The sequence below is a fragment of the Salarias fasciatus genome, chromosome 15 (genome assembly GCF_902148845.1).
Source record: "Salarias fasciatus chromosome 15, fSalaFa1.1, whole genome shotgun sequence".
Classification (NCBI taxonomy): Eukaryota; Metazoa; Chordata; class Actinopteri; order Blenniiformes; family Blenniidae; genus Salarias; species Salarias fasciatus.
This window is the reverse complement of record NC_043759.1, coordinates 29,122,861-29,150,580: the sequence shown is the minus strand read 5'-3', so window position 1 is coordinate 29,150,580 and position 27,720 is coordinate 29,122,861. Positions and strand designations below refer to the sequence as shown.

Here is a 27,720-nt window from a genome sequence, read left to right as displayed (position 1 = left end):
CCGTCCTCCTCTGATCCACCGAGACCAGGGACGGCTCAGGGACAGGGTTTGGCGCAAGTACAGGATTTTACTCATATTCGCTGTGTTTTGTGTTGTTCAAAAGGACACGTTGGTAGCTATGTGTTAGCGCTATGATGCTAAGTTGCTACATGCTACTTGCTACTTTCTGCGTAAGGAGGAGGCGGTCCTCCGGAGAGAGCAGGGGAGGAGGGGGTGGGGGTCACGCATGGCAGCATTTCAAAAAGGACTAACTGTCACTGGATTTCTCTCTCCATGGAAAATCCTCGATACAACCTTTAATTGATACGACGTAAAGAAAATGTGCAGAAACGATGGTTCAGTTCTTCTCTTTTATTGAAAAAACGCTGCATCGCATCAATGAACATTTTACCACGTCTTACCGACTCACACTCTTTTTCTCACAACATGCAGAGAGAGCCTCCAGTGGCTGTGGCGCCCTTCTTCCTCTGTGGTGTCTGTGTAAAATAAGGTTGAACATGCAAACAGCGCACCTAGTGGCTTGAAGTGCAAATGCAGTCATGGCGTCGTCTGTGCACCGCGGTTTAAAAGGGAATAGGGGAACGAGGCAGCCGCCGAGGGCGCTATGTAGAGCCGAGGGCAACGTGGCCGTACAAGGGGCACTCCGACCCGACACTTCGTGCTCCGACGCTGCATGTGAGTACTGCACCGCTCCCCACAGCTCCCCCCCCCCCCCCCCCCCCCCCCCCCCCCGTCAATCTCGCGAGACATCTCGTCTCGTGGAATTTGTGCCTCGTCCCACCCCTAATTTATACATATATACATATATATACACACACACACACACACATTCCTAAGAGTCTCATAGATGTCGTATGTTTCCTCGGTAAACAAGAGCTGGCTTTCCCCGGAAACAGTGAGATGGAAACTTCATCACATCGGGGAAATTACATTGAACTGCTGCACCTGCTAGCCAGTAAGGATGCTAATCTGGCCTCCCACTTGGCGTCTTCTACGGTGTTTTCCGGCAAGTCAAACAGAATCCAAAATGACCTGATTGATGCGATGGCAGATGTTCTGAGAAGAGCTGAGTGTGGCACAGCTTGCTGCTGTGGAGGCGGATGAAGCGACAGATACACCAAGAAGGCTCAGCTGTCTGTTATTTTAAGGCAGGTGTCTGGGAGTGAGGTGAAGGAGGCTTTTCTGGGCTTTGACGATGTCAGTGATGACAGGAGAGCCACAGCCATCGCTACCTGTGTCTGAGGTGTACTGGACAAGTTGAACTGTACACACAAGTTGGTAGCACAAACATACGATGGTGCATCAGTGATGGTATCACAGTTAAATGGATTCAAGGCAAAAATCAAAGAAAAAGTACCAGAAGCATTGTTTACTCAATGTTAAGGGTACAAACTGAACCTCGTCCTCTCGCAGTCTGCACAGATGATCGCTGAATGTAAAGTCTTTTCAAGACTCTGGAAGGTCTTGTGGCTTATTTCAGCAAGTCCACAAAGCGCAGCAGTCAGCTTGATGAAGTGGCCGTTTCAGTTTGACTCCCTTCGCCATGTGTCATGATGAGTGGCATGATGCGTGATGTGTTAATGTTTTTCATTTACGTCGCATCGCAGAAGTTGCGCTAACCTCGCTTAAATGCTGCACCGTCTGTCTATGTTAGCAACAACATCATTCTGGCTATGCCGGTGTAGCATTATGTTTGGTAAGAGATTAAAGCCAGTAAGTAACTGCAGAAATAACGTAAAATGCTTCAAAGTACAGAACGGCCGTTGGTCACTTCGCCAGCTGTGTCCTGAGGCGCATTTAACATGGAGTGATTTGAACAGTGGGGGGAGTTAATAATGATTACCATTATTGTCTGTGTTCAGCAACCGTCATGTTGTCATGTCACTCTGAGTTTTACTTTGGCAGAAATAGACTGACTTTTTTTAAGGTTATATAATTTCCCAGAGGTTTAATGTTTCATTTCATGTTTTTGTACTTGAAAATTCCTCTCTAAACAAATACTAAAGGACAAAGTATTGTAAAACAGTGAAATGTTCTGCCTGTAATTCACATCTTTGTTGTTGTAAGTCTTAAGGGACCAAAACAGAAGTTATTTTATTCATTATTTGTAAATTAATCATTTGATAAATCGGACATTGTAATTTTTTTGGTCAAATATCGAAATCGGCATCAGCCTCCAAAAAGCCATAATAGCAATAAGTAAGAGTGCAAATCTCAATAAGAATAATAGCAGAAATCTAAAAGAAGAAAACATCTAACTTTATATACAACATAAATCTTAAAATATAACAGGAGCTATAATCTATATACAAATATGTACAAATGCTGGTCCTGTCTTCCATATGGCCGTACGCTGCCGTACGATCGTCTGATAAATGAGGGCCTGGGTGTCTTTATAGACGGAGCTGCAGCCTGATGGCTTCACAGAGTCACTTCTCAAAGTTACTGTCCGTCATGTTTTCTCTTTTCTATGGTTTGTTACTTTACACTCATAAAAACTTGTTTTGAACTGGCACATTCCCAAAATGTGATACATCGACTTCACTGTTAAATTTGGATGAGTTTAAATAACACTTCCTGGAATGTCAGAGGCACGGTCAAAGTGGTGAAGAAGCTTCAGCAGCTCAGTACATCAGTAGCCTTCACACAGGAGACTCATTCAGTCAGAGACGATGTGATAAAGATATGCAGAAGACGGCCAGGCATCCTGCTTCCCCTCCCGCTCTGGAGGCGTTACAGTGTTGATACATAATTCACAACCTTTTCCAAGTCAAGAAGGTATTTTAATTGGTATTTAAGATTGAGCTAGGAGATTCTTAGTGGTGTGAGGAACTCTACGAAATGAAAAAATGAACTTATCCAGGGTTTATGGTCCCAATGATGATAATCCATCATTCTTTGAAAGAGTGGAGCAAAAACACACACTCCAAACCATCAACGCCCGTTTCAGATTAATGCAGTTTAATAGGATAATGCGAAGTGTTCCATGATAAACATTTGATCCTAATATTTCAGATCTGTGTTCTAAATGTGACAATCATGGAGGGTCAGTTTATCACTGTCTGTGGAAACGTGACAAGACTGAGGAATCCTGGAACTGTGTGTTTCGCTGAGGAGGAGAAATGTCTGAGCTTTGCTGTGTACAGGCCAAACGGTCTGCTGCTGCATGCTGGGAGAACGCTGGTTCCCTCCTCTGACTCCTGGTTGACTGACTGAACCTCAAGCTGGGCTCTGAATAAACTGACATTCATGGTTAAAGGATCCTGGAACATCTGGAGAATGTTTTAGAGTTAATAAAGACGGGTGATATTGAGGAGGTGAATGGCTGAGCGAATTTATTAACTGATTCTGTCCAGTGTGGGGATGATGCACAGGCATAATGGTTTGTTTGTTTCATTTTCAAGATGTATTTGATGGAATTTGTTCCTTTCTGCTCATCTTCACGATATTTTGTGAGTCATTGAGGTTCATTTGATTGTTCTCATCTCATTCGACGTACTGATTTTACTGTATTTTTGTTTATTAATGTTCCATATCTGCCTCATCCAAGGTCTTGATGTTTTTGTATAAAAGAAAAGCAGTAAATATATGTTGAATAGAGCGAACTGGAACGTGTCCTGAGCCGCCGTGTCCGCCTGTCACAGTGTGCGTCGGTCAGCATGTACAGATACAGTACACTGATTTCTTCTGTGATCTGTCTGTTGCTGTCCGGCTCCTCATTTCTCCTCAGTCTCATGAACTGGCCCTGTGCCAAGTTACTTGAATAGCTCTACTCTAAAGAAGAGATTCCTTTCCATCAAAGCTCAGTATCCAGCCACTCTTCTTGTGTTGAGGTGTTTTCATGAGGCGGCTGCTGATAAATGAGCTTTATTCATTCCTACGACCTTCAGTTCTGAGGACTCGGTGTTTGAGTCACATTTTGTCACCTAAAAACTGCAGAGTGAACTTTTACGTCATCTTCCCACTGTAATAAGATAAACCGCGATGGTTCTGTTTCTGCCTTTGCATCCTTAAAGCTGAGCAGAAGTGCATCCAAAGCACCAAAGAAACTGTAGCTGGACTGTTAGTGATGGGAAGAGGAATTCAAATTTAAACCTTCACTAGTCAGATCTGCTCACACGGCGGAGGAATCATCATGCTCTGAGGCTGCTGCTGGAATAAAACCTGGAGATGAGCCGACGAATGAGAAGAAATGTGTTTGAGCTGAAGCTCAATGAGAAAAACTCACATTCAGCTGCACAAAAAGTAACTTTTAAGGTGAGAAGCACGAGAAATACAAAGCAAACAGATGAAATCTGCTGGAATCCTCCAGAAGAAACGGATATTTTACACACATTTAGTCTGATCATGGCTCAGAAGTACGAAAATGTTCATTTACTGCACTTTCCTCCAACCAAAACTTGTTAATGGTTCCCCGCACATGTTTCAAAACTGGAGGGGATAGATCATTTAAGGCAGTGGCACTGCGTCTCTGGAACGAGCTTCCCTGCTCGCTCAGGTCTCTGGACAATGTGGATTCTTTTAAAAAGCAGCTCAAGACCTTTTTCTTTGAACAAGCCTTTTAGCCTGTATGGTACTGTTTTTATCTTGTATATCTATTTGTTTTCTGGCCTGCATGGTACTGTTTTATCTTGCCTATTTGTTATTTTATTGATTGTATTTTGTATTTTCTATTTTGTACAGATTATTTTTATGTGAAGCACTTTGTGACCCTGGTCTGGGAAAAGTGCTATACAAATAAAGCCTACTTACTTACTTACTTTGTGATCTTTGATCGGCTCTTAAAGGGCAGCGCCTCTGGTGGACAGAGCAGGAACTGTACGTTCTCTCTTCTGTTTCCACGGACTGGCCGGAGAAGTTCAGTTTGGAGATGCAGTGGTTGAAGTCTGCACCCAGAATGTGGGACCACGGTTCGAATCCCAGCAGCAGGTGGGATGCAGAGACTTTCAGATCAGCTGATTCAACTCCGACACCACAGACTGACCGAAGAGTGGAACCCCTCTGACCTCTGACCTTCATCACAAAACAGCAAACTGACACAAACACTCACCACAAACAGCACATTTAATGTTCTCTTTGACACCTAATGAACCCTGCTGGACCCGGCTCTGGTCCCAGGGCCACATGTTTGACACCGTGTGGTGGAGGGTGACAGGAGCTGAGCAGCCGCTGCACTGACAGTTCAGACAGACTCTGTTCCCACTGCAGATGACATCTGAAGCCAAAGTCCTCCTCACAGCGTGTGCGTGTGTGTGTGTGTGTGTGTTGAATAAATATGGTCTCCGTGGTAACCATGGTAGCCGGAGGTCAGCTCCTGGCCAGAGCCAGAGACTTCTGCAGCTCCTCCAGGTGGTTGTTGGCCTGAGTGATCATCATCCGGATGGCGTCCTGAGAGACGGGAGAGAAGCAGAGCATGCTGGGAAACTTCAGTCTGGATAACTTCCTGGGTTAATGCGACCAGCAGCACAGAGTAACATCCATACAGAGAAGTCTAGCTGGAGTTCAGCTGCAGGGCTGAAGCAGGTCTGGAGAAGCGGCCTCCCAGCAGGACTGGGCCTACCTGGTCCGTGGCGCTCTTGTTCCTCTTGAACTCGTCTCGGGCCCAGTCTCTCAGGTACTTCCTGTCTGCCTGGTCCGGGACCTGCCGGATGGTCCTGAGCATGTTCCGGTAGATCCCCAGAACCCGCTGCCTCTGTAGGAACTGAGCAACACACCTCCAGTCAGGCTGCCCCCCGCTGCGCTGCAGGATCAGGGGACGTCCACTGCTTTGATTCAATGTTATCAGGCCAAGAAAGACATTTTCATCTCAAAGCACTTCCCCAAGGAAAGACCTCATTCCTCCACCTCACACACCTCGGTTGTTGTAAAAAGCACATTATAGTCAGATATAAGGATAGGGTCGTGTGTAGAAGACCTTTTATAGGATTTTATTGGATTAAACAGTAATAAATAACAGGTGGAAGTTTAAGATTTTATTCAGTTTTCACTTTCCAACTTATTTGTTTATACAAATGACATAAAACTGCTCTATTTAAACACTTTAAATTTTCAGAAATAAAACAAACTACAGTTGTGACTGAAAATCACGGAACTTGACAAAAATTAAAGTCCAGAAGAAGCTGTAAAAGTTCTCCTGTGAGAGCCCGTCATGGTCCCCCCTCTGCCCCGGAAGCACCCCCTCTGGCCCCGCCCCCCGTCACTCAGCCTCGCTACCAAAACAAAGATGGCGGCCTGCGTCCTCGATGCAAAAGAACACCAGCAAACGTTCAAAAACTAAACTAAATCACGCAGAACATGAGATGGTTTTTGTTAATGGTGCTACAAATATAGTGACAGATCATTAACTCTCACAAATAGTCGTATTTATGCGAGAGATTTAGAGAAACCCGCCATGGATACTGGGTGGTGTTAGCTTAGCATCAGAGCTAACCGCGCTGCCACTCTGTCAGCCCCGCTTCTGTTCCTTCAGATCCGGGTCTGGGAGTGAAGCGTCCCGCGGCAGGAGGCGGTCGGCTGCAGGAGTTTACCTGTTTGAAGGAGAGCGCTGCGGCCGGTAACCTCGTCACCGTCATCCCTGCCCTCACTGTGTTTGGGTCAAAGAGCTTCAGCGGCGCCGTGACGCAGAGGGACGCAGCGTCATGACGTGTCTCCCCCTGGCGGCCGGAGGGCCACAGCACAGCGAGCTGGCCTGGGATGAACGCTTCCTCAAACTTCTCTCAATGAAACATCTCTGAAAATGGCTGCTTTTCCATGTTTGTGGAAACTTTAAAGTTTATTCAGTCCGTGTGCTTTCCCTCATTGTCTGCAGCTTTTCAAATTTCTAACTTGTTTGCTGTTACCTGTTATAAAAAAAAAAAAAAAAACATTTCCAACAGGTCATATTCCACGTTTCCAGCTGCACTGCAGAATTAGCTGACACTTGATGTAATAATTCTGCAGCAAAACTAGAGGAAGGTGTAGACAGTTTATCAGGATTTAAGTAAAAACGAAGAGGACTACTCCTAAAATGAGCAGGCTGATCCAGAGGCGCAGACCTGCAAAAGCGTCTTCATAAAGCGGGTGAAACAGGCGGCGTTCGGGTGAAGCGGGCGGCGTTCGGGTGAAGCGGGCGGCGTTCGGGTGAAGCAGGCGGCGTTCGGGTGAAGCGGGCGGCGTTCGGGTGAAGCAGGCGGCGTTCAGGTGAAGCAGGCGGCGTTCGGGTGAAGCAGGCGGCGTTCGGGTCCTCAGTGATCAGACGGGAGCAGCAGAGTGTAAAGTGTTTAATATCAGGCTCATTCATGTCATGATTCAACACAGGGATTCTTCTTAAATACGCTCAGAATGTTTTTAAAGTTCCAGAAGGTACAGGTGTTCTCCTGACGGAGGCGTGATGTCCAGGGGGCGGAGCCTGTGGCCACTGTGCTTCAGTGTGTGTGGCGCCGTCGTCCACATCCCTCTCAAAGGCACATTTTGCAGCTCCGTGCTGAAGATGGACTAACACTAACACGACCGGGGGCGGGTTCCACATTTAGTTGACTTCATGTCAGACGAGCAGGGTGAAGGCAGCAGACCTGAATCCCCGATGAAGACCAGCCACGGCTCTCACACTCCACTACAGCTACAGTAAACCCTGAAAACAAAGGCACGTGTTGAGCGGCGGCGGCTCAGTGGTCGGCGGCGGTGACCAGCTCGAACCACTGCCTGAGCGCGTCGCTCAGCGTCTCCGGCAGCGCGTTGACGTCCCGCAGGATGACGTAGAACGGGAAGGGGAACTCGTCCATGTAGGACCGGATCTCCGGCAGCTCCCCCGGCCCGCCGAAGACCGGCACCTTGATGTCCAGGATGGAGTCCTGCAGGACAGAGGACACGTGTCAGAGCGCCGGGTGGAGGGCGGGGGGGCGGGGCAAAGGGGCGGGGCTTACCCGAGAGTTGGGGTTGTCCAGCACCACGAAGATGACGAAGACGTTGGCTCCGCGCACGGCGCTCACCGCCGCCGTCACGCGCTCCTTCCCCTCCAGGAACAAGCCCCGCCCATCAGACACGATGACCAGCAGCTGGGCCGTCTCTGTGGGCGGCGGGCGGACGGCGTTCAGCGGGGAGGAGAGAGAGAGTGTGTGTGTGTGTGTGTGTGTGTGTGTGCGCTCACCTGAGCTCACAGATCCAGGATTCTGCTGACGAGCTGACAGAAACATTTTAGTAGAACTCTCCAAAAACTGCAAGAGGGAAAATATCTAGTATCAGTGACACACACACAGACACACACACACACAGACACACACACACACAGACACACACACACACACACACACACACACACACACACACACACACACACACACACACACACACACACACACACACACACTACCTGTGCTATCCTGGTCTTCTTCTGCTGGAACTGACACAGTCGGACGATCCGAGCTCCTGATTCGTCGCTGAACTGCTGCTGGAAGGGATGAAGCAGCTGAACCTGCTCCCCAAAGCTGGAGGGGGGAGGGGGGGTGTCAGAAACCACAGAGGACAGAGGACTGGGGGGCTGGGGGGGGGGGGGGGTCTCACCTGCACACTGACACCTGTCCCACCTCCAGCAGCGTCAGAGCGTTGACGATTACAGACAGAGACTCAAAGGCCAGCTGCAGAGGACAGACGGGAGGTCAGAGGTCACAGACACCTGGAGGGGGGGTACGCCGGTCTGGGGGTCCCACCTGTTTGGAGTGGTTGTCCACCATGCTGGACGAGTCGTCCACGGCCAGGCAGATCTGGTACTCTCTCTTACTGGGCTTGGTCCTCCTCAGCCAGATCTTGTCTTTCCGGAACTGACTGGCGATGTAGGGGATCACCTTCCTCATGTTCAGACGCTTCCCCGTCCGGTAGTCCCCCCTGGAGAGAGGACACACACACACACACACACACACACACAATAAGGATTCATACAAAAACACATGAAACTGAAAGCTCAAATCAAATGGATCTCTGGGTGGCTTTAGGGGTCGGCAGGGTTCAGCGGCGATCAGCGGGGATCAGTGGGGTCAGCGGGGATCAGTGGGGATCAGCGGGGGTCAGTGGGGATCAGCGGGGATCAGCGGGGGTCAGCGGGGGTCAGCGGGCCACTGACCTGAGCTTGGCGGCCTGTGTGGGCTCCAGGACCAGGCGGAGCTGCTCACACAGCTGCTGAGACAGGGCCGAGGTCAGACTGTGGTACTGATGCCACATGGAGGCTGCCGCACGCTCCTGGAATACACACACACACCAGCTGATTTCCCATCATGCCTCAGCAGCATGTGAGCGTCCTCTCGTGGGTCTGCAGGGTGAGCAGCTCACCTCCTCCTCCGTCCCCGGGGACAGTTTGTGCCAGGACTCCAGCTGCAGCTCCATCTCCCTCCTCACCTCCTCTGGATCCCGCTGCAGCTTCTGCACACACACACACACACACACACACACACACACACACACACACCACACACACACGCACACGCACACAATGACATCGACCTTACACAGCATGTTTTTTTCCTCGTCCCACTGGAACACTGAGGGCTCCTGCGTTACAGGAGAGCGGCAGTAATACCACCTGGGGGCACTGGGGGCAGCGCTGAGCTGGACTGCAGCTTGGGGTTTAAAGACTTTATTGTATACTTCCTTAAATGATGGACTTTTAAAGGTTTAAAAGGGTGCAGGAGGTGGAGCTGCGCCCCAGCGCCCCCCGGTGGCGGTGTGAGGTACTGCGGCGGCGGCGGCGGCGTGGAGCAGAACCTGCGCGGCGTCCAGCAGCAGCTCGGGGACGGTGTGGACGGTGGACTGGCTGCTGCGCTCCGCCCGCTGCTCCTCTCGGCGCTGCTGCCGCTCCTTCCACCGCTCCTCCTCCTCCTCCTCCTCCTCGCCCTCCACCTCCATCTCTCCTCCGTCTGCTCCTGGAACAACCACACCCTCCATCACGCCTCCGTCACGCTCTGCGCCGCCGCTCCGGGGTCGGGGGGAGGGGGGGTCACCTCTGTGGGAGGACTTGGAGGGGTCCAGCTGTTCGGGCTTCAGCTGCTGGGCGTCGGCCGCCCGGAGCTCCTCCTGCTGCTCCTCCGTTTCCATGGCGACGTCTTCCTCGGCCTGCTCGTCCCGCTGCGGCCCGGCCGCCTCCTGCTGCTCGGCGGTGGCGACGTCTGGAAGACACACAAGAGGAGCTGGGTCCAGGGCGCCACCCGGCGGGACGGGGGCGGGGCATCAGGGGGGCGGGGCTGACCGTATGTCTGGGCGTCGTACGACTCCTCCCCCTGCCTGATGTGCTCGTACAGCTCCGAGTCCTGCCGGCCGTCGGCCTGCCGCTCGTCCGGCCGCCGCTCGCCGCTGCGCTCCGCCGTGCGCAGCCGCTTGTTGATGCGCTCGCTGTAGTCGCCGGTGGAGCGCTCGCTGTCCGCCCGGCCGGGCTTCCTCTTGAAGCTCTGGGGGGGAGGGGGAGGGTCAGGGACAGCGAGGAGCTGGGGGGGGGGGGGGGGGGGGAAGGGCTGGACCCTACCTGGGTCCGGTCCTGGGTCTGGGACTGTGACGCCATCCTGGCGGTCAGCTGGGAGCGGTGACCCTCCGACTGGCTGGCGTCCGCCGCTCCACTGCCGTGCTCCTGCAGACCAGGACCGGGTCAGATCCTGGACCAGGACAGGGTCCGTGTGTGTGTGTGTGTGTGTGTGTGTGTGTGTGTGTGTGTGTGTGTGTGTGTGTCACCTCCTTGGCCTGCTCCCTCTCTGAAGCCTCTCCTGCCAGCTCCACCGCCGTGTCGCTCTGGACGTTGTCGTCCCCCGTCTGAGCCTCGCTGTGGTGCTCCTTCCTGTCGGCTGCCTCTGGCTCCGCCCCCTCCTCCTGCTGCTCCTCCTCCTCCTGCAGCGGTGAGGAGTCAGCGTTGAGCCACAGCAGAAGGACTCGTGGTGTGGAGCTTTGTGTCCATCCTCACCTTTGGTTTCTGTCCTCTGTCGTCCGGGACGCTCCTGTCCTCGTCCCGTCCGTCCTCCCCTCGCTCCTCCTGAGCCTCCTGCTCCTCCTCCTTCCCCTCAGCTGACTCCTCAGGCTCCTCCCCCCCTCCCTCCTCCTCCTCCTCCTGCTCCTCAGGTTTAGAGCCCTCCTCTGCTCCCTGTTCCTCTCCCGGTCCCCCGTCCTGCTCCTCCTGTCCGTCCAGCTCCATGGCTTTGTCCTCCATGTCCTCGATGTCCAGCGGGTTGTCCTCTGAGGAGGGGGGGACAGGATGTCACTGAGCGTCAGGAGGACAAACTGCAGTGTGAGCCGATGAAGCAGGTTCCTCATATGAGGGGCTGCAAGACGCCTGGGCAGACTTTTATTTTGAAAAACTTCACTTCCATCAGCCCTTCTCCCCCCGCCGCCCTCGTCTCCGTCCCCCTCTTCCTCCTCACCCTCTGGCCCCTCGTCTCCGTCCTCCCCCTCGCCCCCGGCCTGGTCCTCGTCCCGGTCCAGCTGCAGGTCCTGGGGCAGGTCCATGGCTTCGGGCTCGGGTCTCTGGTCCTGCTGGCCGTGATGCGGATCCACCTCGTTCTCGTCGAAGTCCCTCTGGAGCGGGAGGACAGGAGGACAGGAGGACAGCAGCAGGTCAGGAGACAGACGTGGACTCCAGCTGTCTCCCCGCCCAGAGGGACCGGTCTGAGCGGAGCTACCTGGTCTCCCTGCTCGTGGATCTTGTCCTCCTCCTCGTCCCTCAGCGGCTCGTCTCTGTCCTGGTCCTTGCGGTCCTCGCTGGGTTCTGCGGCGTCCACGTTGTCGTCCTTGGCCACCAGTTGGGACTCGCCCTGAGACCCAGCAGACCGCGGTGAGCGGGGAGGATCAGGACGGAGCTGGTCCGAACCGGCCCGATGTGGACTCACCTGGTCCATGCCCTGTCCAGACTCCTCCTCCTCCTCCTGGTCCTCCTGGTCCTCGTCCTCGTCCTCCTCGTCCCCCCACATCCTCTCGTCCAGGGTGTCGGTCTGGCCGTCGCCCAGCTTCCCCATCTTCTTGTCCAGCTCCTCGTCTTCGTCCTCTCTGTCCGACTCTTCGTCTTCACCTGGGAGGGACAAACAGACCCGGTCAAGACCTGCAGGAGACGGACTCTGTCCCAGTCTGTCTTCCAGTCTCTCTTGTCTCATGAAGACACTTAGAAAATTAAGCCAACAGAGTCTTTTCTCGTGAACCCAGCCTGTCCCACTCAGGACCCCCGGTTCGAACCCACCCGGCTCCTGCTCGTCCCCGTCCTGCGTCTGTCCCTCAAAGTCCTCGGACATCTCGATGGCGTTGTCCTCGGCCTTGATGTTGCCTCTGTCCTGCTCCTCCTCCTTGTCCTGGCCCTCCTGGAAGCTGTCCTCCACCTGCGGGCCCAGCCGAGCGGGACGGAAGGTCAGCAGGACGGACCGCAGGTTCGATTCCCGCCGTCAGAACCAGTCCGGAGGACCCCTCACCTGGTCCTCGTTCTCGATCTTGTCGCTGACGTCCTTCGTGCCCTCGCCCTCGCCCAGGCCTCCTCCTTCGTAGTCGTGGAACTGGGTGGCGCCCTCTCCGTCTCCGCCTCCCGCCAGGTCCTCAGGAAGACAGAAGCCCTGAGGAGGAGGACCAGGGGGTCAGGGGTGGACGCTCTGGGTGGCGCAGTGGTGCAGTGGGTCAGCGGTTCGGTACCTTCTGGGCCAGCTGGGTGAAGATGGCTGCCAGCACGGACAGGAGCTTGCCGGTGGTCCGGTGGACCCCCAGACTGACCACCAGGTAGAACCGCACCAGGTCTGAGTAGACCAGCAGCAGAGGCTGCAGACGCAGCAGCATCCCGCAGGCCCGGTCCACCTCCTGCACGCACACACACACACGCACACACACACACACACGCACACACCCATCATGCTTTTCTGTCGTCACAGTGACCATCGTACATTCAGCAGCTGCTGGAACAGAGCTGTAGGTAGAACCTGGAGCTGTGCTGGCTGACAGGCGTCCCGGTGGGACCTCAGGCGGCCCAGCAGCCTCTGCAGGCCCCCGCCCACGGCCCCGGCGCACAGCGCCTCCACCTGGGCCTCCAGCTCCTCCTGCAGCAGCCCCGTCAGGTGGCCCGGCTTCAGCAGGTCCTCCACAGAGTCCTCCTGCTGGTCCTCAGATCCTGCTGGAGAACCACAACTCAGACATGTTCTCACCAAGCACGTCAGAGGAGGAAGATGCTCTACAGTCTGCGGTCAGAGGAGGAAGATGCTCTATGATCTGCTGTCAGAGGAGGAAGATGCTCTACAGTCTGCGGTCAGAGGAGGAAGATGCTCTATGATCTGCTGTCAGAGGAGGAAGATGCTCTACAGTCTGATGTCAGAGGAGGAAGATGCTCTATGATCTGCTGTCAGAGGAGGAAGATGCTCTATGATCTGATGTCAGAGGAGGAAGATGCTCTACAGTCAGAGAGGATGGACATTTGAGACAAGAGAAAGATCACTGTTCACTGACAATCTCCAGTCTGTTCTGGTTCGCAGTGAATCCTTACAACATGACTTCATGTCGCCTGGACATTACAGCCTCCTGTTAGCCTGTTAGCATGTTAGCCTGTTAGCATGCGTGGCTCACCGGCGCTGCCGGGCGGCGGCTCTTCCTCCCTCCTCTTCACCAGCGTCTGGACGGCAACCAGCACCCTGCTGATGGTTTCCTCCACCTCGGCGGAGAACTGGGCGCAGAAGGACGGCTGCAGGTCTGCCGGAGACACGGAGGCGTGAAGTCCCGGAGAGACGGTCCCGGCCCGGCCGTCCCGCTCCCCCCGTCCCTCACCTGGGAGCGGCTGGCCCAGGGACAGCAGCTGCGTCTTCCAGGTGGTGAACTGCGTCACGGCGTCCTCCAGCTGCGTGCGGACGTACTGCAGGCTCTGGGCGGCGGTGGGCCGGCCGGCGGCGCCGCCCGGGACGGCGGCCGGCGTGAAGAGCTGCTCCACGGAGAGCATGTCGGCCGCCAGGGCGGCCAGCCCGTCCCACGCCGAGCAGCACGAGGAAAACTGCTTCCTGCAGGGGGGTGAGGGGGTCAGCGGTGCGGCGGGGCGGGGCGGGGCGGGTTCTGACCTGTGGTCTGGAGGACGGTACCATGTGTGCAGCGCGTCGTCGTCCCGGCCGGCCCAGTCCAGCTCCGCCCGCAGGCTCCGGCTCCGCCCCAGCATGGCCGCCACGCGCTGCTGCAGCCCGGTCCAGGCGGCGTCTCCCCGCCGCATCAGGCAGCCGGGGGGCTGGCGCTGCGCCGCCAGCGGCGACGGGCAGCGCAGGGTGTCCCCCTCCCTCTGGGGGGGGTCCTCGGGGCAGCACTGCAGCAGCCAGGACAGCTGCTGCAGCAGCGTGCCGCACTGCGAGGACAGCGCCCGGCCGCGGACCCCCCACTGGGCCAGGTCCGCCTGGGGGGGCAGCAGGCAGCCCCCGTCCCCCCCCCGGCTCCCAGCACACACACCCACCTCCTGGACGCTGGCCGTCAGCCTCCTGACGGGAAACAGCAGTCAGACCGTCAACACAACACAACACAACACAACACAACACAACACAACACACACACACACACACACACACACACACCTACCTGAGCTGCAGCCACTGCTCCGTCAGCTGGGTCAGCCTCCGCCTCTGTCTGAGCAGCAGCTTGAAGAGGTGAGAAGAGAACCCTCTGCAGCGCTCCGTGTTCCCCAGACCCAGCTCCTGCACACACACACACACACACACACACACACACACACACACACACACACACACACACACACACACACACACACACACACACACACACACACACACACACACACACACACACACTTACTTCAGACTGTGTGTGTGTCTCTGATCGGGACAGCAATCTGTCCCACAGGGAGGAGGTGAAGTGACGGCCACACACACTCCAGACTGTTCTCCCTGCTCCGCTCTGGAGGGAGGTTCTGCAGCTCTCCGGTGTGTGTGTGTGTGTGTGTGTGTGTGTGTGTGTGTGTGTGTGTGTGTGTGTGTGTGTGTGTGTGTGCGTGTGTGTACCTTGGCGGCGTGCTGCAGGGCGCTCTGCAGAGCCGTTCTTCTGGCCCAGGAGCGGTAGAAGTACTTCTGACATCCGTCCCAGGCCGCCTGCAGCTCTGTGAACAACCTTCAACCCCAGGAGACCAATGAGGGAACACACACACACACACACACTAACACTAACACTAGCGTGTGTTTACCTGCTCTGTGTGTGTGTGTGTGTGTGTGTGTGTGTGTGTGTGTGTGTGTGTGTGTGTGTACCTGCTTTCGCGGGGCTCCTGCCTCCCCACAGCAGTCAGGACGGTGCTGATGTCCAGCGGCTGCAGGCAGAGGGTCTCCTGTGGATCAGCTGAGCGGCTCCAGGTCACTCCTTTACGGTACGACAGACCTGAAAGACCACGGGGTCAACCTCTGACTGGGGGGGTCAGGAATGGGGGGGGGGGGGGGGGGGGGGCAGGAGGAGGACGGGCAGTCACCGATGTCTGACAGCATCCTGAAGAGGTCGGCCAGCGCGCGCTGCTTCTGCTGCAGGATGTGCTTCACCTCGGCCCTCTGCTTGTCCCGGTCCGCGGTGGGGTCCACGGCCAGGCTCTGCAGGCCCCCGAGGGTCCCGATCACCTCGCCTGAGCACAAAGCATGATGGGACGCCACGCAGCCGTCAACACCGTCTGCTCATAGCAACACTCAGAGGCTGTCCTCCGAGTCTGAACTGAAACATCTTCTGCAGGTAGAGCTGATGCTCCCCCTCGCCAGCAGGGCGGCGGTGTGCTGGAGGGGCGGGGCCAGACACCCGTCCCGGTACAGGTCCTCAGGTCAGACTCTCTCTACAGGGACGCTGGTATGAGAAGCTGCGGTCTCACCGGTGAAGCAGTCCAGGTCTTCGGTCAGCTCGGGGACCGGGTTCTTCTTCAGCAGCTGGACGCACATCTTCTTCATCTTCCTGGACAGAGCGGGCAGCCGTCCCTGAAGAGACGAGGCGTCCGCCCCGTCCTCTGGACTCTGGCTCTGAAACACACGGCACGGCGGCTTGAGGACCGGACCAGACGTCCGTCCCGCTCCCACAGCGGAGCGGCTTCAGGACTCACCTGCAGGTCCACGTCTGTCCCCGGCGGACAGGTCCTCAGCGCCCGGTGCACGCGGTGGACCGGCGTCTCGTCCGGGTCGGCGTCCACGCCGTCCAGCCGGGCGCCGCTGCCCTGCTCCACCAGAGCAGGAAGACTGGGGCCGCTCAGGACCTCCTGGAACTTCTTGATGAACTTGAAGAGCGTGCTGGAAGAGGAAGCAGGCGTCAGACGGCGGAAGGAGCGGCGCCGGCTCCGGGGAACGCCACGTACCGGTGAGTCTTCTCCACCGACTGCTTGACGGACCAGAAGCTCACGTCGTTCCACCTGGAGATCTTCACAAAGTCCTGCCAGCAGAGCGGACACGGGAGTGAGGACACGTCTCCGAACGGACGGGCGGACGTCTCAAGTGAAGACAGGAAGTACCTTCAGCTCCTTCTCGATGGGCTGCCGCAGCTGGGACAGCCGGGTCTGGACGCCCTCCGAGAACTGAGCGTAGTACCGGTGCAGGTTCCACAGCAGACTGGACAGAGACTCTGCAAGGACAGCAGGACCCCGCTCAATGGGACATCCTGTCCAGAACTCACCACTCTGACCGCTGGACCCCCCCAGACCTGAGGACACCTCCAAATGTCTCAACCCCGACTGTCAGACCGGGTGTCCTCAGTCTCCCTACAGGACTGTCCTGTTGTCGTCCTCAGGGGGGACGGCTGGAAACATCCAACATGTCAGGACAATGGACTGGTATCGAGCGGCGTTCTGACCTCTGGCAAAACGCCAAACGTGTCAGTGACGGCCGCCAGGGGTCACGACCCCGGGAAACGCTGGGTTCAGTGGAAATCCAATCCCTGCGTCTGAGATGATGCTCGCATGTGGACGGACAGACGGTCCACGACCCACGGCTGACCTCGTCCACGCCATAGATCCACCGATCCGTCAATACACACGTGACCTCGTGACCCAACACGCCGCTTTTCCCACAATTCCACCACAGCAGAGTGCATGGACTCGATCTACAGAGACTGGCTGGAACAGGGTCAGAGGTCACGGATCTACAGAGACGTGCAGTGGATGCGGGCTGTGCTCGCCGTGCGGTGGATCTGAGGTGTGTGTGCTCGCCGTGCGGTGGATCTGAGGTGTGTGTGCTCGCCGTGCGGTGGATCTGGGGTGTGTGTGCTCGCCGTGCGGTGGATCTGAGGTGTGTGTACTCGCCGTGCGGTGGATCTGGGGTGTGTGTGCTCGCCGTGCGGTGGATCTGAGGTGTGTGTGCTTGCCGTCCGGTGGATCTGGGCTGTGCTCGCCGTGCGGTGGATCTGGGGTGTGTGTGCTCGCCATGCAGTGGATCTGGGCTGTGTGTGCTCGCCGTGCGGTGGATCTGGGCTGTGTGTGCTCGCCGTGCGGTGGATCTGGGCTGTGTGTGCTCGCCGTGCGGTGGATCTGGGCTGTGTGTGCTCGCCGTGCGGTGGATCTGAGGTGTGTGTGCTCGCCGTGCGGTGGATCTGAGGTGTGTGTGCTCGCCATGCGGTGGATTTGAGGTGTGTGTGCTCGCCGTGCGGTGGATCTGGGCTGTGTGTGCTCGCCGTGCGGTGGATCTGAGGTGTGTGTGCTCTCCGTGCGGTGGATCTGGGGTGTGTGTGCTCGCCGTGCGGTGGATCTGGGGTGTCCGTGCGGTGGATGTGCGTGCGGGCTGACCTCGTCCGGGCTGCCGGGGCCGCAGCAGCAGGTGGCAGTGGAAGCCGAGCAGCAGGTCCAGGCGGGTCTGGAACTGTCCCAGCGTGGAGCCCTCCATGAAGGCCTGCAGGGTGGACGCCACCGAGGACAGGGACAGCCGCTCCACCTCCTCGCCTGGAAAACCACCGCCAGGGTTCAGTGTGGCGGCAGAGCGTCACACGTCAGAGCCACCCGGCGCTCGGTGTGTACCTGAGTCTGGCTCCGCCCCCTGCTCCTGCAGGAAGCGCTCCACCAGCTGGTGCAGGGAGAACCAGAGCTGGGCGGCGCTCTCCGTGTGGCGCTTCAGCGCGCTGTCCAGACTGCTGGACCAGCAACTGACCAACAGAGACACGGTTCAGGCGTTTCAGGTGAGGGAGGTAAACCCACGCCGGGAGCCGGGTACGCTCGTCTGACGGTCCCTTCAGGTCTCTGCAGTCCATCACCTCCCTTCACGCCTCACCAGACTCACCTGAGCTCCAGCTTCCTCCACTGAATGACGAGCTGAGTGACGGCGTCCAGCTCCGCCCGCAGGGACACCGAGCGGCTGGCGTTGTTCTCCCAGTCCTGACGGCAGCCGACAGGAGAGGAGGGGTGAGCCGACCGCAGAGCCACGCTCCAGCTGGTCCCACCTCAGCTGATGTCTCATTCGGCTGGACTCACCTGGGCCTTGCTGAGCAGGATCTCCAGACCGTTCAGGAACTTGGCCAACGGGCTGGCCAGGCTGAAGGCCTTGATCCGGTCCATCACCACGTTTAACTGAAACACACACAGCTCACAGTGAGCGAGGACGCCCCCCTCCAGTGAGAACACACTCTGGGGGGGGGGGGCGGACCTGAACGAGGGCCGGGTGCTGGGGCCAGTCCTCCAGCCTGCGCTGCACCGCCAGGCCCAGCTGCTCCAGCACCGGCAGGCAGAGGCGGGCCTCGCTCATGTTGGGCTGCTGGTAGAAGTCGTACGGCCCCTCGGGGGTCGCGGCCAGAGCCCGGAGGCCCCCGGGGCCCGGCGGCGGGGGGCCCTGCACGGCGCTCTGCAGGAGGCCGGACAGCAGCAGCTCGCTGCCCGTCAGCTGCTGGTCCAGGTCTGAATCTGAGGAGGGACAGGGATGAAGAACCGCCGCCTCCAGCGGAGCCCGAGACCCGAGCAGAGCCCCCCCGACTCACCCAGCAGCTGGTAGAAGCCCGACACCAGGGGGGCCGCCAGCTGGTAGGACCAGACCAGGGCCCGGACCTGCTCCGGCCCGGGCCGTCCGGCGCCGCTCGGCCCGGGTACCACGGCGAGCGGGCGTGAGTCAGACACAGACCCTGGTGGGCCTGGACCAGCAGGACCGTGGCACTGCTGGACAGGGAGTCCGCCTCGGGGGGCTCCTCCGGGGGCGGGGCCTCCTCCGCCTGCAGGCCCGCTTCAGCCGGACCTTCCAGACTCGGCTGGGACACCAGGTCTGCGAAATCCTGAGGAGACAGGACGGACAGGGAGCCCCGTGAGACGGAACCCACCGTCCCTCCAGCGCTGGGACACACCGCGTCCTCCGAGGTCTACCTGCTGGAAGTGAGGGAAGTGCTGCTGGAAGTCTCGCTCGTCCTGCTCGTCCTCCGTCAGCCCCGAGCCGTGCTGCCGGCTGCGGTACACACTGGCCTGCTCCTGCTCCCGCTCCCTCCTCCGCCGCTCCCGCTCGTCCCACTCGTTCACCAGGGCCTGCAAAATTTCCATGGGAAGTTAAGCTGGGGGATATTGGAGATATTCCAAATTAGAAACTTTCCATGGGAATTATGGGAATTATGGGAATTAACTGGAAATTGGGGGCAATTTAAACAAACTTTATGGTATCTGAACATAAATGTAAATATTTTTTGTCATAAAGCAGACATCCATGATAAATAATACAAAAAATGACATTTCAACAGATTTATTTCAGTAGAACTTTGGGTGGGGGGGGGGGGGGGGGGGGAGTATTGACTCAACATTCATGTTTTAGCTGTTCATTGAAATAATTGTTCATATAAGAATAAAGACTTCAGTTCTACTGAAATAAATCTGTTGAAATGTCATCTTTTCCTATCATTCTGTATTATCTGCAGAAGAAACAGCATCAGATCTGAGCTAGCTAGCACCATAATGAGCTAGCCTAACGGTCAATGAAATGAAAAACAGCTTTCATTTAGCACCTAACTTACCAGCCAGTCAGCTACCGCAACTGTATTAATACATTTTTAATATTTGCAAGTTAACAGGGCCTGGGGAATACATTTACCCCATGATGTTATCAAAACTTACTTGACTTTATATATTCGGCGACTCAGATGTGTGGCTTCAATAGTCTTGAGCTTTAGACCCCCTTGAGCGGTCCTGGCGGCGCTCTCACCTGGCAGATGTGTGTGAAGAGGCGGTGCGCGTCGCCGCTCAGCTCGCCCTCGGACACGGCGTGGCACTGCAGGTAGAGCAGGGCGTTCAGCAGCAGGGCGGAGGCTCCCGGCACCGGCGGGGGGTCCTGCTGGGGGGGCGGCGGCCTCGGCAGGCGGCGCAGGACGTCCATGCAGGTCCGCGAGCACAGGAAGTCGGCGCGGGACAGGAAGGAGGGGCGCTCGGCGGACGGCGAGGGGAAGGCCAGCAGGCAGGACAGCAGCGAGGACAGGCCGGGCGCCGCGGCGCCGGCGGAGGCCCGCGCCTGCGACGCCGCCAGCCTCATGCCGTGCCTCAGCTGCAGGATGCCGGTCCGCACCGGGCCCACCACGTCGGGGTACAGCGGGTACTCCTCCAGCAGCCGCTGGCCGAAGCGCCGCTGCGAGCTCTGCCACGACGACTCCTCCCTCAGCAGCGCCTGCACGGCGGCGCGGGACCGGGACGAGGCGGCGGCGGCCTGCGGCGCCTTCAGCAGGCGGGACAGCAGGTCGTCCACGGCCGCCGCCTGTCCCACGCTGCTCTGGTAGTGCTGCAGCTCCTGCAGCAGCCGGCCGTACTGCGGCTCGGCCGGACGGCACGCCTGCTTCCTGCGCAGCTCCGAGATCTGCTCCTTCACCTGCTGCATGCGGATCCACAGGTACCTGCAGGCAGAGGGGGGTCAGCCGGGGCCGGGGGGGGTCAGAGGGGGTCTGAGAGGGTGCCGGACCTGATCCGAGGGTGCTGGAAGCCGTCGGTGGTGCTGCTCTCCTCCAGCTCCGCTCCGGTCATCAGCTGAGACGACAGGCTGCGTCCTCGCCACTCCTCCTGCAGCTCGGCCAGCTGCAACACACACACACACACACACACACACACACACACATCGTCAGACACACACACACACACACACCGTCAGCGTCAGGCTGAACTGCTCGGCCGGCTCTCCTTGGCAGTGGGTGGGACTCAGACCTCCTGCTGGGCGTAGCTCAGCTTGTAGGCCCTCTTCACGGCGGGGTCGAACACGGTCTGCGGGGTCCAGGTCTTGATCTGCAGCAGGCCCATGTGGACCCAGAAGGCGCCCGAGCGGCCGGCCGTGCCGCGGCCCTGCACCTTGCTCTGCACGTAGTGCTGCAGGGCGGCCAGGCAGGCCTGCGGGACGCCGTCCGGCAGCGCGTCGGGGGGCAGGAAGTCCCGGAACACCGTCTGGATCTCCTGGGCCGCGATCAGGGGGTCGGCGTCCTCCACCAGGCTCTCGCAGCTCTCCATGAAGCCCTCCTGCAGGCTGGGGGGCAGCAGGTCGGCCATGCTCTGCAGCTGGCGGCGCAGGACGGCGCCCTGCAGCCGGAAGTCCGTCCCCCTGGGGGACAGGAGACAGGCAGGACACACCTCACTGAAACAACGCCGTCTTCTCCCAGTCCCTTTTCAGACAGTTCTGAGAAGCTCGTTGACCGAACTTGGCTTGGCCTGGCCCCGCCCCCGTCCCCCCAGCAGCGAGCGCCTGGCCGTACCTGAAGGGCGCCAGGGCGCTCATGGCCATGTTGTCCCACAGCACGGCGGAGACGTCCTGCAGCTGCTGCACCCTGTCCTTCCACTCCCCCAGAGACACCCGGGCCAGCGAGAGGAGGGCCGCCCCGGACGCCTCCGGGCGGGCGCCGCCCTCGCCGCCGCCCAGCACTCCCAGCATGCAGTGCGACCACACCGCCGTGCCGAGCGCGGCGGGACCCTGGAGGACGGACACGCAGTGAGAGGAGCCCGGGGAGCAGTGGCTGACGGGAGCTTGGCGGGTGCGTACCGAGCTCTCAGGCGAGGGGGGCAGCCGGGGCCGCGCCTCGGGTTCTGGACTCAGCGGGTCCCACTTCAGCCAGCGGTCGGGGTCGGAGGCGGTGCTGCAGGTCCACAGCGCAGCCAGGGCCTCCGTCAGCAGCTCGCACCACACCAGGGGCAGCTCCTCGGCGGGCTGCGGGGCAGAGGACAGTCAGCCGCGGCGGCCGGCGGCGGCCGGCGGCGAGAGGAGCGGCACTGACCCGGTCGCTGCTCAGCAGGAACCACAGCGGCTGCAGCTGGCTCACGTTGAGCGGCGTGGACTGGAGGCAGAACCGCAGGTGTCTGGACAGCTCCCGCCGCAGGGACTCCTCCGCCTCCGGGTCGCTGCAGGTCAGAGGTCACAGACAGATCAGGCTCGTCTACAGCAAGACGCTCACATCTCAACTGTCAGACACATGACAAGGATTCCTTTGTGCCAAAATCTACAACTACTAACTCATGTTGTCCCGACAGTGAATCACGTCAAACCTCCAGCTGAAGCTCCGACAAAATCTAACAAAAGGCTTCACTTTGTGTTCATTTAGAAAACCTGAGGAAAGATTTAATATTCTGTCTGGAAAGGTGTTTCCTTCAGACGGTCTTCCTCCCACTGCGAAGCGGTGGTGTTCCACAGGGCTCTGTTCTGGCTCCCTTGTCTTTCTACTGTCCATGTCGCCCACGGAGGCTACAGGCGCTCAGTGTTTGGTACTTCTACCTGGACTCTTTTGCTAGGCGGCTTTGTTTCTGTGAACGATGAAGAAAAGGCTTCCTGCTGTGCTGAGTCCTGTCAGTTCCTTAAACATGATCGATAAAGCGAGAGGCAGAGAGGGGTGCCGGGTGGAGGCGTTACCCGGGAGCCAGCGCCAGGTGCAGCAGGTCAGTGCTGAGGCGCAGCTGGTTCAGCACCGCCAGCTGCTCCATCAGGGGCCACAGCTGGGCCCTCCGGCTCAGCTGCCGCAGCTCCTCTCGGGCCTCGCGGGCCCCGTCGGCCGGGTCCTGGTCCTCGGAGGGGGGGCAGACCTCCAGGAGGCCCCTGGAGCTCATGTGGTTGTGCTGCTGGTCCACACTGGACATCAGCCTGTCCAGCACGCCTGGCGGGAGGAAACGGGAAGCGAGGATGAAAAGGACATGTTGTGGCGCTCGGAGCTGGCTGGACGGGAACCCGGCTCTGTAGGGTACAGCGGACTCCATCCGGACTCACCGGACTGCTGCGGGTCCAGCTGGTTGTTGGCCAGCAGAACCAGGCCCCAGGCCTCCAGCAGGCCCTCCTTCAGGTGCAGGCCCAGCGCCGCCCCCTGCAGGCGGAGCAGCTCCCGCCTCCAGGAGCCGCTGCTGCCGTCCAGCCTCACGTCGCTCACGTCCAGAGCCTTACTGAGCCGCCGCAGCCGGGCCGCACACTCCGCCACCGAGTCCAGCTGAGGACGAGACGGAGGGGACGGAGGGGACGGAGGGGACACGGTGAGAGGAGGAAACCTGCCGCTGCCGCCGCTGCTGCTGCACCCACCTTGAAGGGCAGAGCTTTCCCCAGGGTTTTCTGGATGTCCTTCAGCGCCGTGGACAGGGACGCCGGACTGGACAGCACGCTCTGGATGGCTGCAGACACCACCTGCAGCTCCTGGAGGCCACTGCAGAGCAGACAGGACCGGGGTCAGCAGGCTACCGGGGCAGGGCGGGGCGGGGCGGGGTGGGGGAGGGGCGGGGCGGGGCCTTACTCGACGCTGGAGGAGGCGTCTCCCAGCAGCAGCTGGGGCAGCCGCAGGATGAGGTGCTTCTGCACCCACTGCCAGTGCAGCGACAGCACCGGCACGCCGCGGGCGTCGGCCGGCAGCGAGCCGCACACGTCCCAGAAGCGATCCAGCCACTGCAGCAGCTGCAGGATCTGCACACAGACGGGGAGCTCAGCCCCCCCGGCCTCGTCGGCGCGCCGGCCCGGAGGCGGCGCTGCGCTCTACGCTCGCCGCGGCACTGACCTCGAACATGATGTGGTCGGAGATGTGGGGCTGGCCGCCCTGCACGGCCTGCAGGATGAAGGAGTCCCACAGGTCCAGGAAGGTGCGCAGGTGCATCAGCACCGGGTGGGGCAGGTGGGCCACGTCCACCGTACCTGTGAGGGAACAGCCGTCTGACTCGGCACTGCGCTGCGAGGAGGCGGCGGCGGCGGCGAGCGGAGCCAACCTTTACTGAAGGCGGTGGCCATCCTCAGAGCCGAGCTGGGAGCAGACATGTTGAAGGCACACGAGCAGATCACCGATCTCTGCTCTCTGTCCATCATCAGAACCATCCTGCACAGAAACGGCCCGTCAGAAACGGCGACGCGCTTCAGCTGCGCCCAGAACGAGTCCGCTGCACCTGTTGGCGACGGCGTTCAGCGCCTCCAGGAACTCCGTGTACCGCTCCTCGTCCTCGAAGTTACACTTGCTGGCCAGGATGTCCAGATACTGCTTGTTCCAGCGCATGTCCACCAGGATCCGGTACTCATCTGCACACACAGCGGCTGGATCACACCGGGGGGGGGGGGGGGGGGGGGGGCGTGCCGGCGGGGCTTTACCTGTGCTGTGCGGCTGCAGCAGCTCGGTCAGAGACTTCCCCCTGGCTGCCAGCTTGCTGGAGAAGACGGCCTTCAGAGCCCTGTTCCCAGCCTCCACCTGCAGCAGAGCCGAGTCTGCAAGAGCAGCAAGAGCAGCAAGAGCAGGGGTCAGCTTCCTGCTGCGTGCGTGCGTGCGTGCGTGCGTGCGTGCGCGTGTGTGTGTGTGCGCGCACTGCTGCGTGCGTGTGTGCGTGCCCCCCACCTGGGGTGTGTTTGTAGCTCCGGGCCAGATGTGAGAGCCAGCTGCTGCGCAGGAGCCAGTCTCCGTGAGACGCTCTCTCCGTCAGCAGCCGGACCGCCGTGGGGACCAGCTTCAGAGCGTCTCCGTCCTCCAGGTCCACCACGCCCCCGGAGAACAGCAGGCCTTCGTGAGCGCCGCTGCTCTGCAGCGCCCTCTGCAGGTCGCTGAGGCTCAGCGGCCGGCTCCTGCACACACACACAGACACACACACACACACACACACACACACACACACACACACACACACACAGTGTCAGCCTCAGCGTTACCAGAGCAGTCCTGGAGACAGCAGGACTCTTGGACCTGGCGTCCGCCGCCGCTCACCGTTTGCCCTGCAGGCTGAGCGTGTTGAGGCAGAAGGACAGGACCTGTCCGTCCCGCAGGACGGCGGAGAAGCAGGAGTCCTCTGTGGACAGCAGGGCGGACGGGAAGCCGTCGGGCCAGACTCCGGCACACAGCAGGCCGCTGCCCCAGTCCTCCAGGTCCAGGACCGAGAGCTGCTGCTCGATGAGCTGCTGGGCCTTCTGCAGGGGGGACGGGGACGGGGACAGGGACAGGGAGGGGGGGACAGACAGGTTAACTCCTCTCAGGAGGTTTCAGAGTGAATCAAAAGCTTTCCTTAACATTCACTGCAGGTCTTATCAGTTTCATAACATAGAGGACAGACTGGACCCAGTCTGCCGTCTCTGCTCGTTTCCTGCATCATTCAGTGGAGTGGAGACGGGTCCCGGTTCACGGGTCCCGGGTCCTGGTACCTTCTGGCTGAGCGTGGAGCGCTGGCACAGGGAGTAGGCCTCTCCACAGGCGTGCTGCAGGGCGCTGGGTAGATCCACCCCTCTCTGCAGCTGGCAGGACAGCAGGGCGGCGGCGTGGAGGAGGGAGGCCACCGACGAGGCGGGGGAGTCTGAGGACAGACGGCTCGTCAGACACACCGGGACTGACGGGACACTGACCCGTGCCGGTCTTCAGGAGGCTCACCCCAGATGGCACACTTGATGCCTTTGTGTATTTCGATCAGGAGGTCACACACACAGTCGCCGGTCACCCCGGCGGTGTGAAGCAGGGTCTTGAGGTCCAGAGCGTCCCAGCAGACCCCCTCTTGTTCCCCGGGGATGTAGATCTCCACCCCTCTGTTACTCATGGCCCTGGAGAGCTCCCCGTGCGCCGGGTCCATGGTCAGGAACAACCTGCGAGAGCCGGCGGCGGAGTGAAGACCTCCTCCCTCGCCGCGGCCGCCCCGGCCCGGAGGCGGGCCTCCTACCTGAAGTTGGGGTGCGGGCTGATCCTGGGGGTCTTCCCGTCGATCACGCCGCGCTCGTTGATGGTGAGCGACCCGCCAGGCTCCAGCAGGGCGTTCAGGCGGTCCAGGACGGAGGCGCTGAGGACAGAGCACACCCGTGTAAAGTCCCGTCACCGCTGAGCTTCAAGACTGAAAACAACTACATTCTAAAGATGTCAGTTAAGCTCCAGGAATTCTACCGACGTTCTAAAGCTAAAGCACTCTGGAGCACGAGCACCGTCTTTACTGCTGAACGCTTCCAACCAGCAGAAGGGAAGGAGCCCGTCTGACCTGCAGAAGTTGACGTTGTCCATGAGCAGCCAGTCTCCGGCCTGCAGGGCCTGCACCAGCATGCCGTCCAGCCACTCGAAGCCCCCGTTGGTCCAGCCGTCCTCCAGCTGGGCCAGGCGCTCCTTCAGCAGGGTGAAGTCCGTCTGCAGCTTGGACATGTCTGGAAGGAGAGCGCCACGCTGCAGCGGGGTCTGAGGCGGGACTGGGCGGCCGGCGGGGACGTGTCCTCTTACCGGTGAAGACCTTGAGCTTGGTGTTGAGCTTCTGCAGCAGCAGGATGATGACCTCCAGCTTGTTGAGGGCCTCGGCGTTGATGGTGGCGCCGGTCCGCTGCAGGCCCTCCTCCTGCAGCCAGCGGCAGAACAGGCCCCAGGTCTGCAGCAGGAACTCCGTGTCCTGGATCCCCACGTCCAGAGACATCAGGCCCCGCCGGATCACCATGGCAACGATGTAGTCCACGCTCTCCAGGACCTGCTGCCAGGGCCGCATGATGTCCACCTGAAAGACAGACGGCAATGAGGCGGCGGGGCACCGTCGGGCGCTGTCGGGACGCGCCGCAGCCCCGGCCACCCCCTACCTGCTCGAAGCCCCCCAGCAGCTCGGTGGTGTCCATGGCGCTGTTCATGGCCATGACCCTGAGGCGGTGTCCCGTCAGCAGGGCCAGCAGCCTCACCAGGCTGGTCTTCCCGCTGGCCGCCGGGCCCACCAGGACCGTCATCCAGCCCATCTCCACACACTTCATCAGGGACTCCAGAGGCCTCAGCGCCTGGTGCGTGATGGACAGCGGCGGGTCCAGGGCTACGGGAGCGCCCCCGCTGCGATGCAGCACGGAGAAGCCCACCTGAAAACCCAGAAGAGGCGGTCCTGATCCCACTGCACCGCCACGGGGCGGGGAGGGGCGGAGTCTGGACTGACCTGCAGGTTGAGGGGAGTGATGTGGAACTGCCTGGAGCCACAGTACGGCTCGAAGTCTTCTCCAAACACCGTCCGGAACACACACAGCACCTGAGGGCACAACAGCACCACGTCCTGGAACCCGGCTTGATTCCCAAAGTGCAAATACGACCGCGTGGCACGGTGAGAGTCCAGCCGGTTACCTGAGCCTTGTCGGCCTCCGTCCTCATCCGGTCTGCGTAGACCAGGGCCACGTGTTGGCCCGGGTTGAAGAACCCCGGAGACTGGTCGGCCTGCATCAGCTGGCACCAGCGGAACAGGTCCCGCAGGTTGAACTCCCAGGGGCTGCCCTTCTGCCCCCAGCGCCTCTCCACACACACCTCCTGGACCAGCTGCAGGCAGACAATCGGCTCTGAAGGTCATCAGCAGGCAGAACAGGAACCAAATGGCTCTTCATCACTCTGAGCCCTGCCAGTCTTCTTCTGGTTCACCTCCAGGAGGTTCTAAAGGTTTACAACGTTGGGGGCCCCTCTGATCCTCCC

The 27,720-nt window shown here is 59.2% G+C and overlaps 3 protein-coding genes across 3 annotated transcripts in view; 1 reads left to right on the top strand and 2 right to left on the bottom strand.

Annotated features, from left to right (window-relative positions):
* Positions 1–4,769: 4,769 nt before the first annotated feature.
* lyrm2 (LYR motif containing 2) lies at positions 4,770–6,674 on the bottom strand. Its single transcript, XM_030111050.1, has 3 exons — positions 6,528–6,674; positions 5,561–5,701; positions 4,770–5,388 (listed from the first exon to the last, which is right to left on the bottom strand). Exons 1-3 carry the CDS (start codon positions 6,570–6,572, stop codon positions 5,308–5,310), a joined length of 267 nt encoding a protein of 88 aa, XP_029966910.1. The 5' UTR covers positions 6,573–6,674; the 3' UTR covers positions 4,770–5,307.
* Positions 6,675–6,888: 214 nt separating this feature from the next.
* Positions 6,889–27,720, bottom strand: part of mdn1 (midasin AAA ATPase 1) — a 39,552-nt gene continuing 18,720 nt past the window's right edge. The window contains 64 exon segments of the mRNA XM_030111045.1: positions 6,889–7,829; positions 7,902–8,044; positions 8,126–8,192; positions 8,348–8,462; positions 8,539–8,612; positions 8,685–8,859; positions 9,095–9,210; positions 9,301–9,390; positions 9,733–9,890; positions 9,969–10,133; positions 10,214–10,412; positions 10,487–10,588; positions 10,690–10,842; positions 10,916–11,184; positions 11,370–11,523; positions 11,628–11,759; positions 11,835–12,013; positions 12,179–12,314; positions 12,405–12,542; positions 12,619–12,780; positions 12,900–13,087; positions 13,537–13,659; positions 13,735–13,961; positions 14,040–14,423; positions 14,521–14,636; positions 14,961–15,066; positions 15,201–15,327; positions 15,416–15,562; positions 15,800–15,944; positions 16,025–16,208; positions 16,274–16,347; positions 16,427–16,536; positions 17,693–17,845; positions 17,921–18,045; positions 18,180–18,274; positions 18,371–18,466; positions 18,543–18,796; positions 18,871–18,975; positions 18,978–19,158; positions 19,247–19,402; positions 20,070–20,748; positions 20,814–20,926; positions 21,053–21,440; positions 21,592–21,806; positions 21,876–22,040; positions 22,108–22,231; positions 22,737–22,977; positions 23,088–23,301; positions 23,391–23,511; positions 23,599–23,765; positions 23,857–23,990; positions 24,062–24,168; positions 24,236–24,365; positions 24,435–24,548; positions 24,676–24,899; positions 25,039–25,238; positions 25,470–25,618; positions 25,693–25,901; positions 25,976–26,092; positions 26,285–26,444; positions 26,518–26,782; positions 26,862–27,125; positions 27,200–27,289; positions 27,382–27,570. Coding sequence (XP_029966905.1) covers positions 7,644–7,829; positions 7,902–8,044; positions 8,126–8,192; positions 8,348–8,462; positions 8,539–8,612; positions 8,685–8,859; positions 9,095–9,210; positions 9,301–9,390; positions 9,733–9,890; positions 9,969–10,133; positions 10,214–10,412; positions 10,487–10,588; positions 10,690–10,842; positions 10,916–11,184; positions 11,370–11,523; positions 11,628–11,759; positions 11,835–12,013; positions 12,179–12,314; positions 12,405–12,542; positions 12,619–12,780; positions 12,900–13,087; positions 13,537–13,659; positions 13,735–13,961; positions 14,040–14,423; positions 14,521–14,636; positions 14,961–15,066; positions 15,201–15,327; positions 15,416–15,562; positions 15,800–15,944; positions 16,025–16,208; positions 16,274–16,347; positions 16,427–16,536; positions 17,693–17,845; positions 17,921–18,045; positions 18,180–18,274; positions 18,371–18,466; positions 18,543–18,796; positions 18,871–18,975; positions 18,978–19,158; positions 19,247–19,402; positions 20,070–20,748; positions 20,814–20,926; positions 21,053–21,440; positions 21,592–21,806; positions 21,876–22,040; positions 22,108–22,231; positions 22,737–22,977; positions 23,088–23,301; positions 23,391–23,511; positions 23,599–23,765; positions 23,857–23,990; positions 24,062–24,168; positions 24,236–24,365; positions 24,435–24,548; positions 24,676–24,899; positions 25,039–25,238; positions 25,470–25,618; positions 25,693–25,901; positions 25,976–26,092; positions 26,285–26,444; positions 26,518–26,782; positions 26,862–27,125; positions 27,200–27,289; positions 27,382–27,570 — 10,788 coding nt within the window. The 3' untranslated portion in view covers positions 6,889–7,643.
* The window catches only part of casp8ap2 (caspase 8 associated protein 2), a 32,862-nt gene continuing 32,603 nt past the window's right edge, over positions 27,462–27,720 (top strand). The window contains exon 1 of the mRNA XM_030111049.1: positions 27,462–27,465. The gene's annotated coding sequence lies outside the window, so the exon portion shown is untranslated. The remainder of the gene's footprint in view (positions 27,466–27,720) is intronic.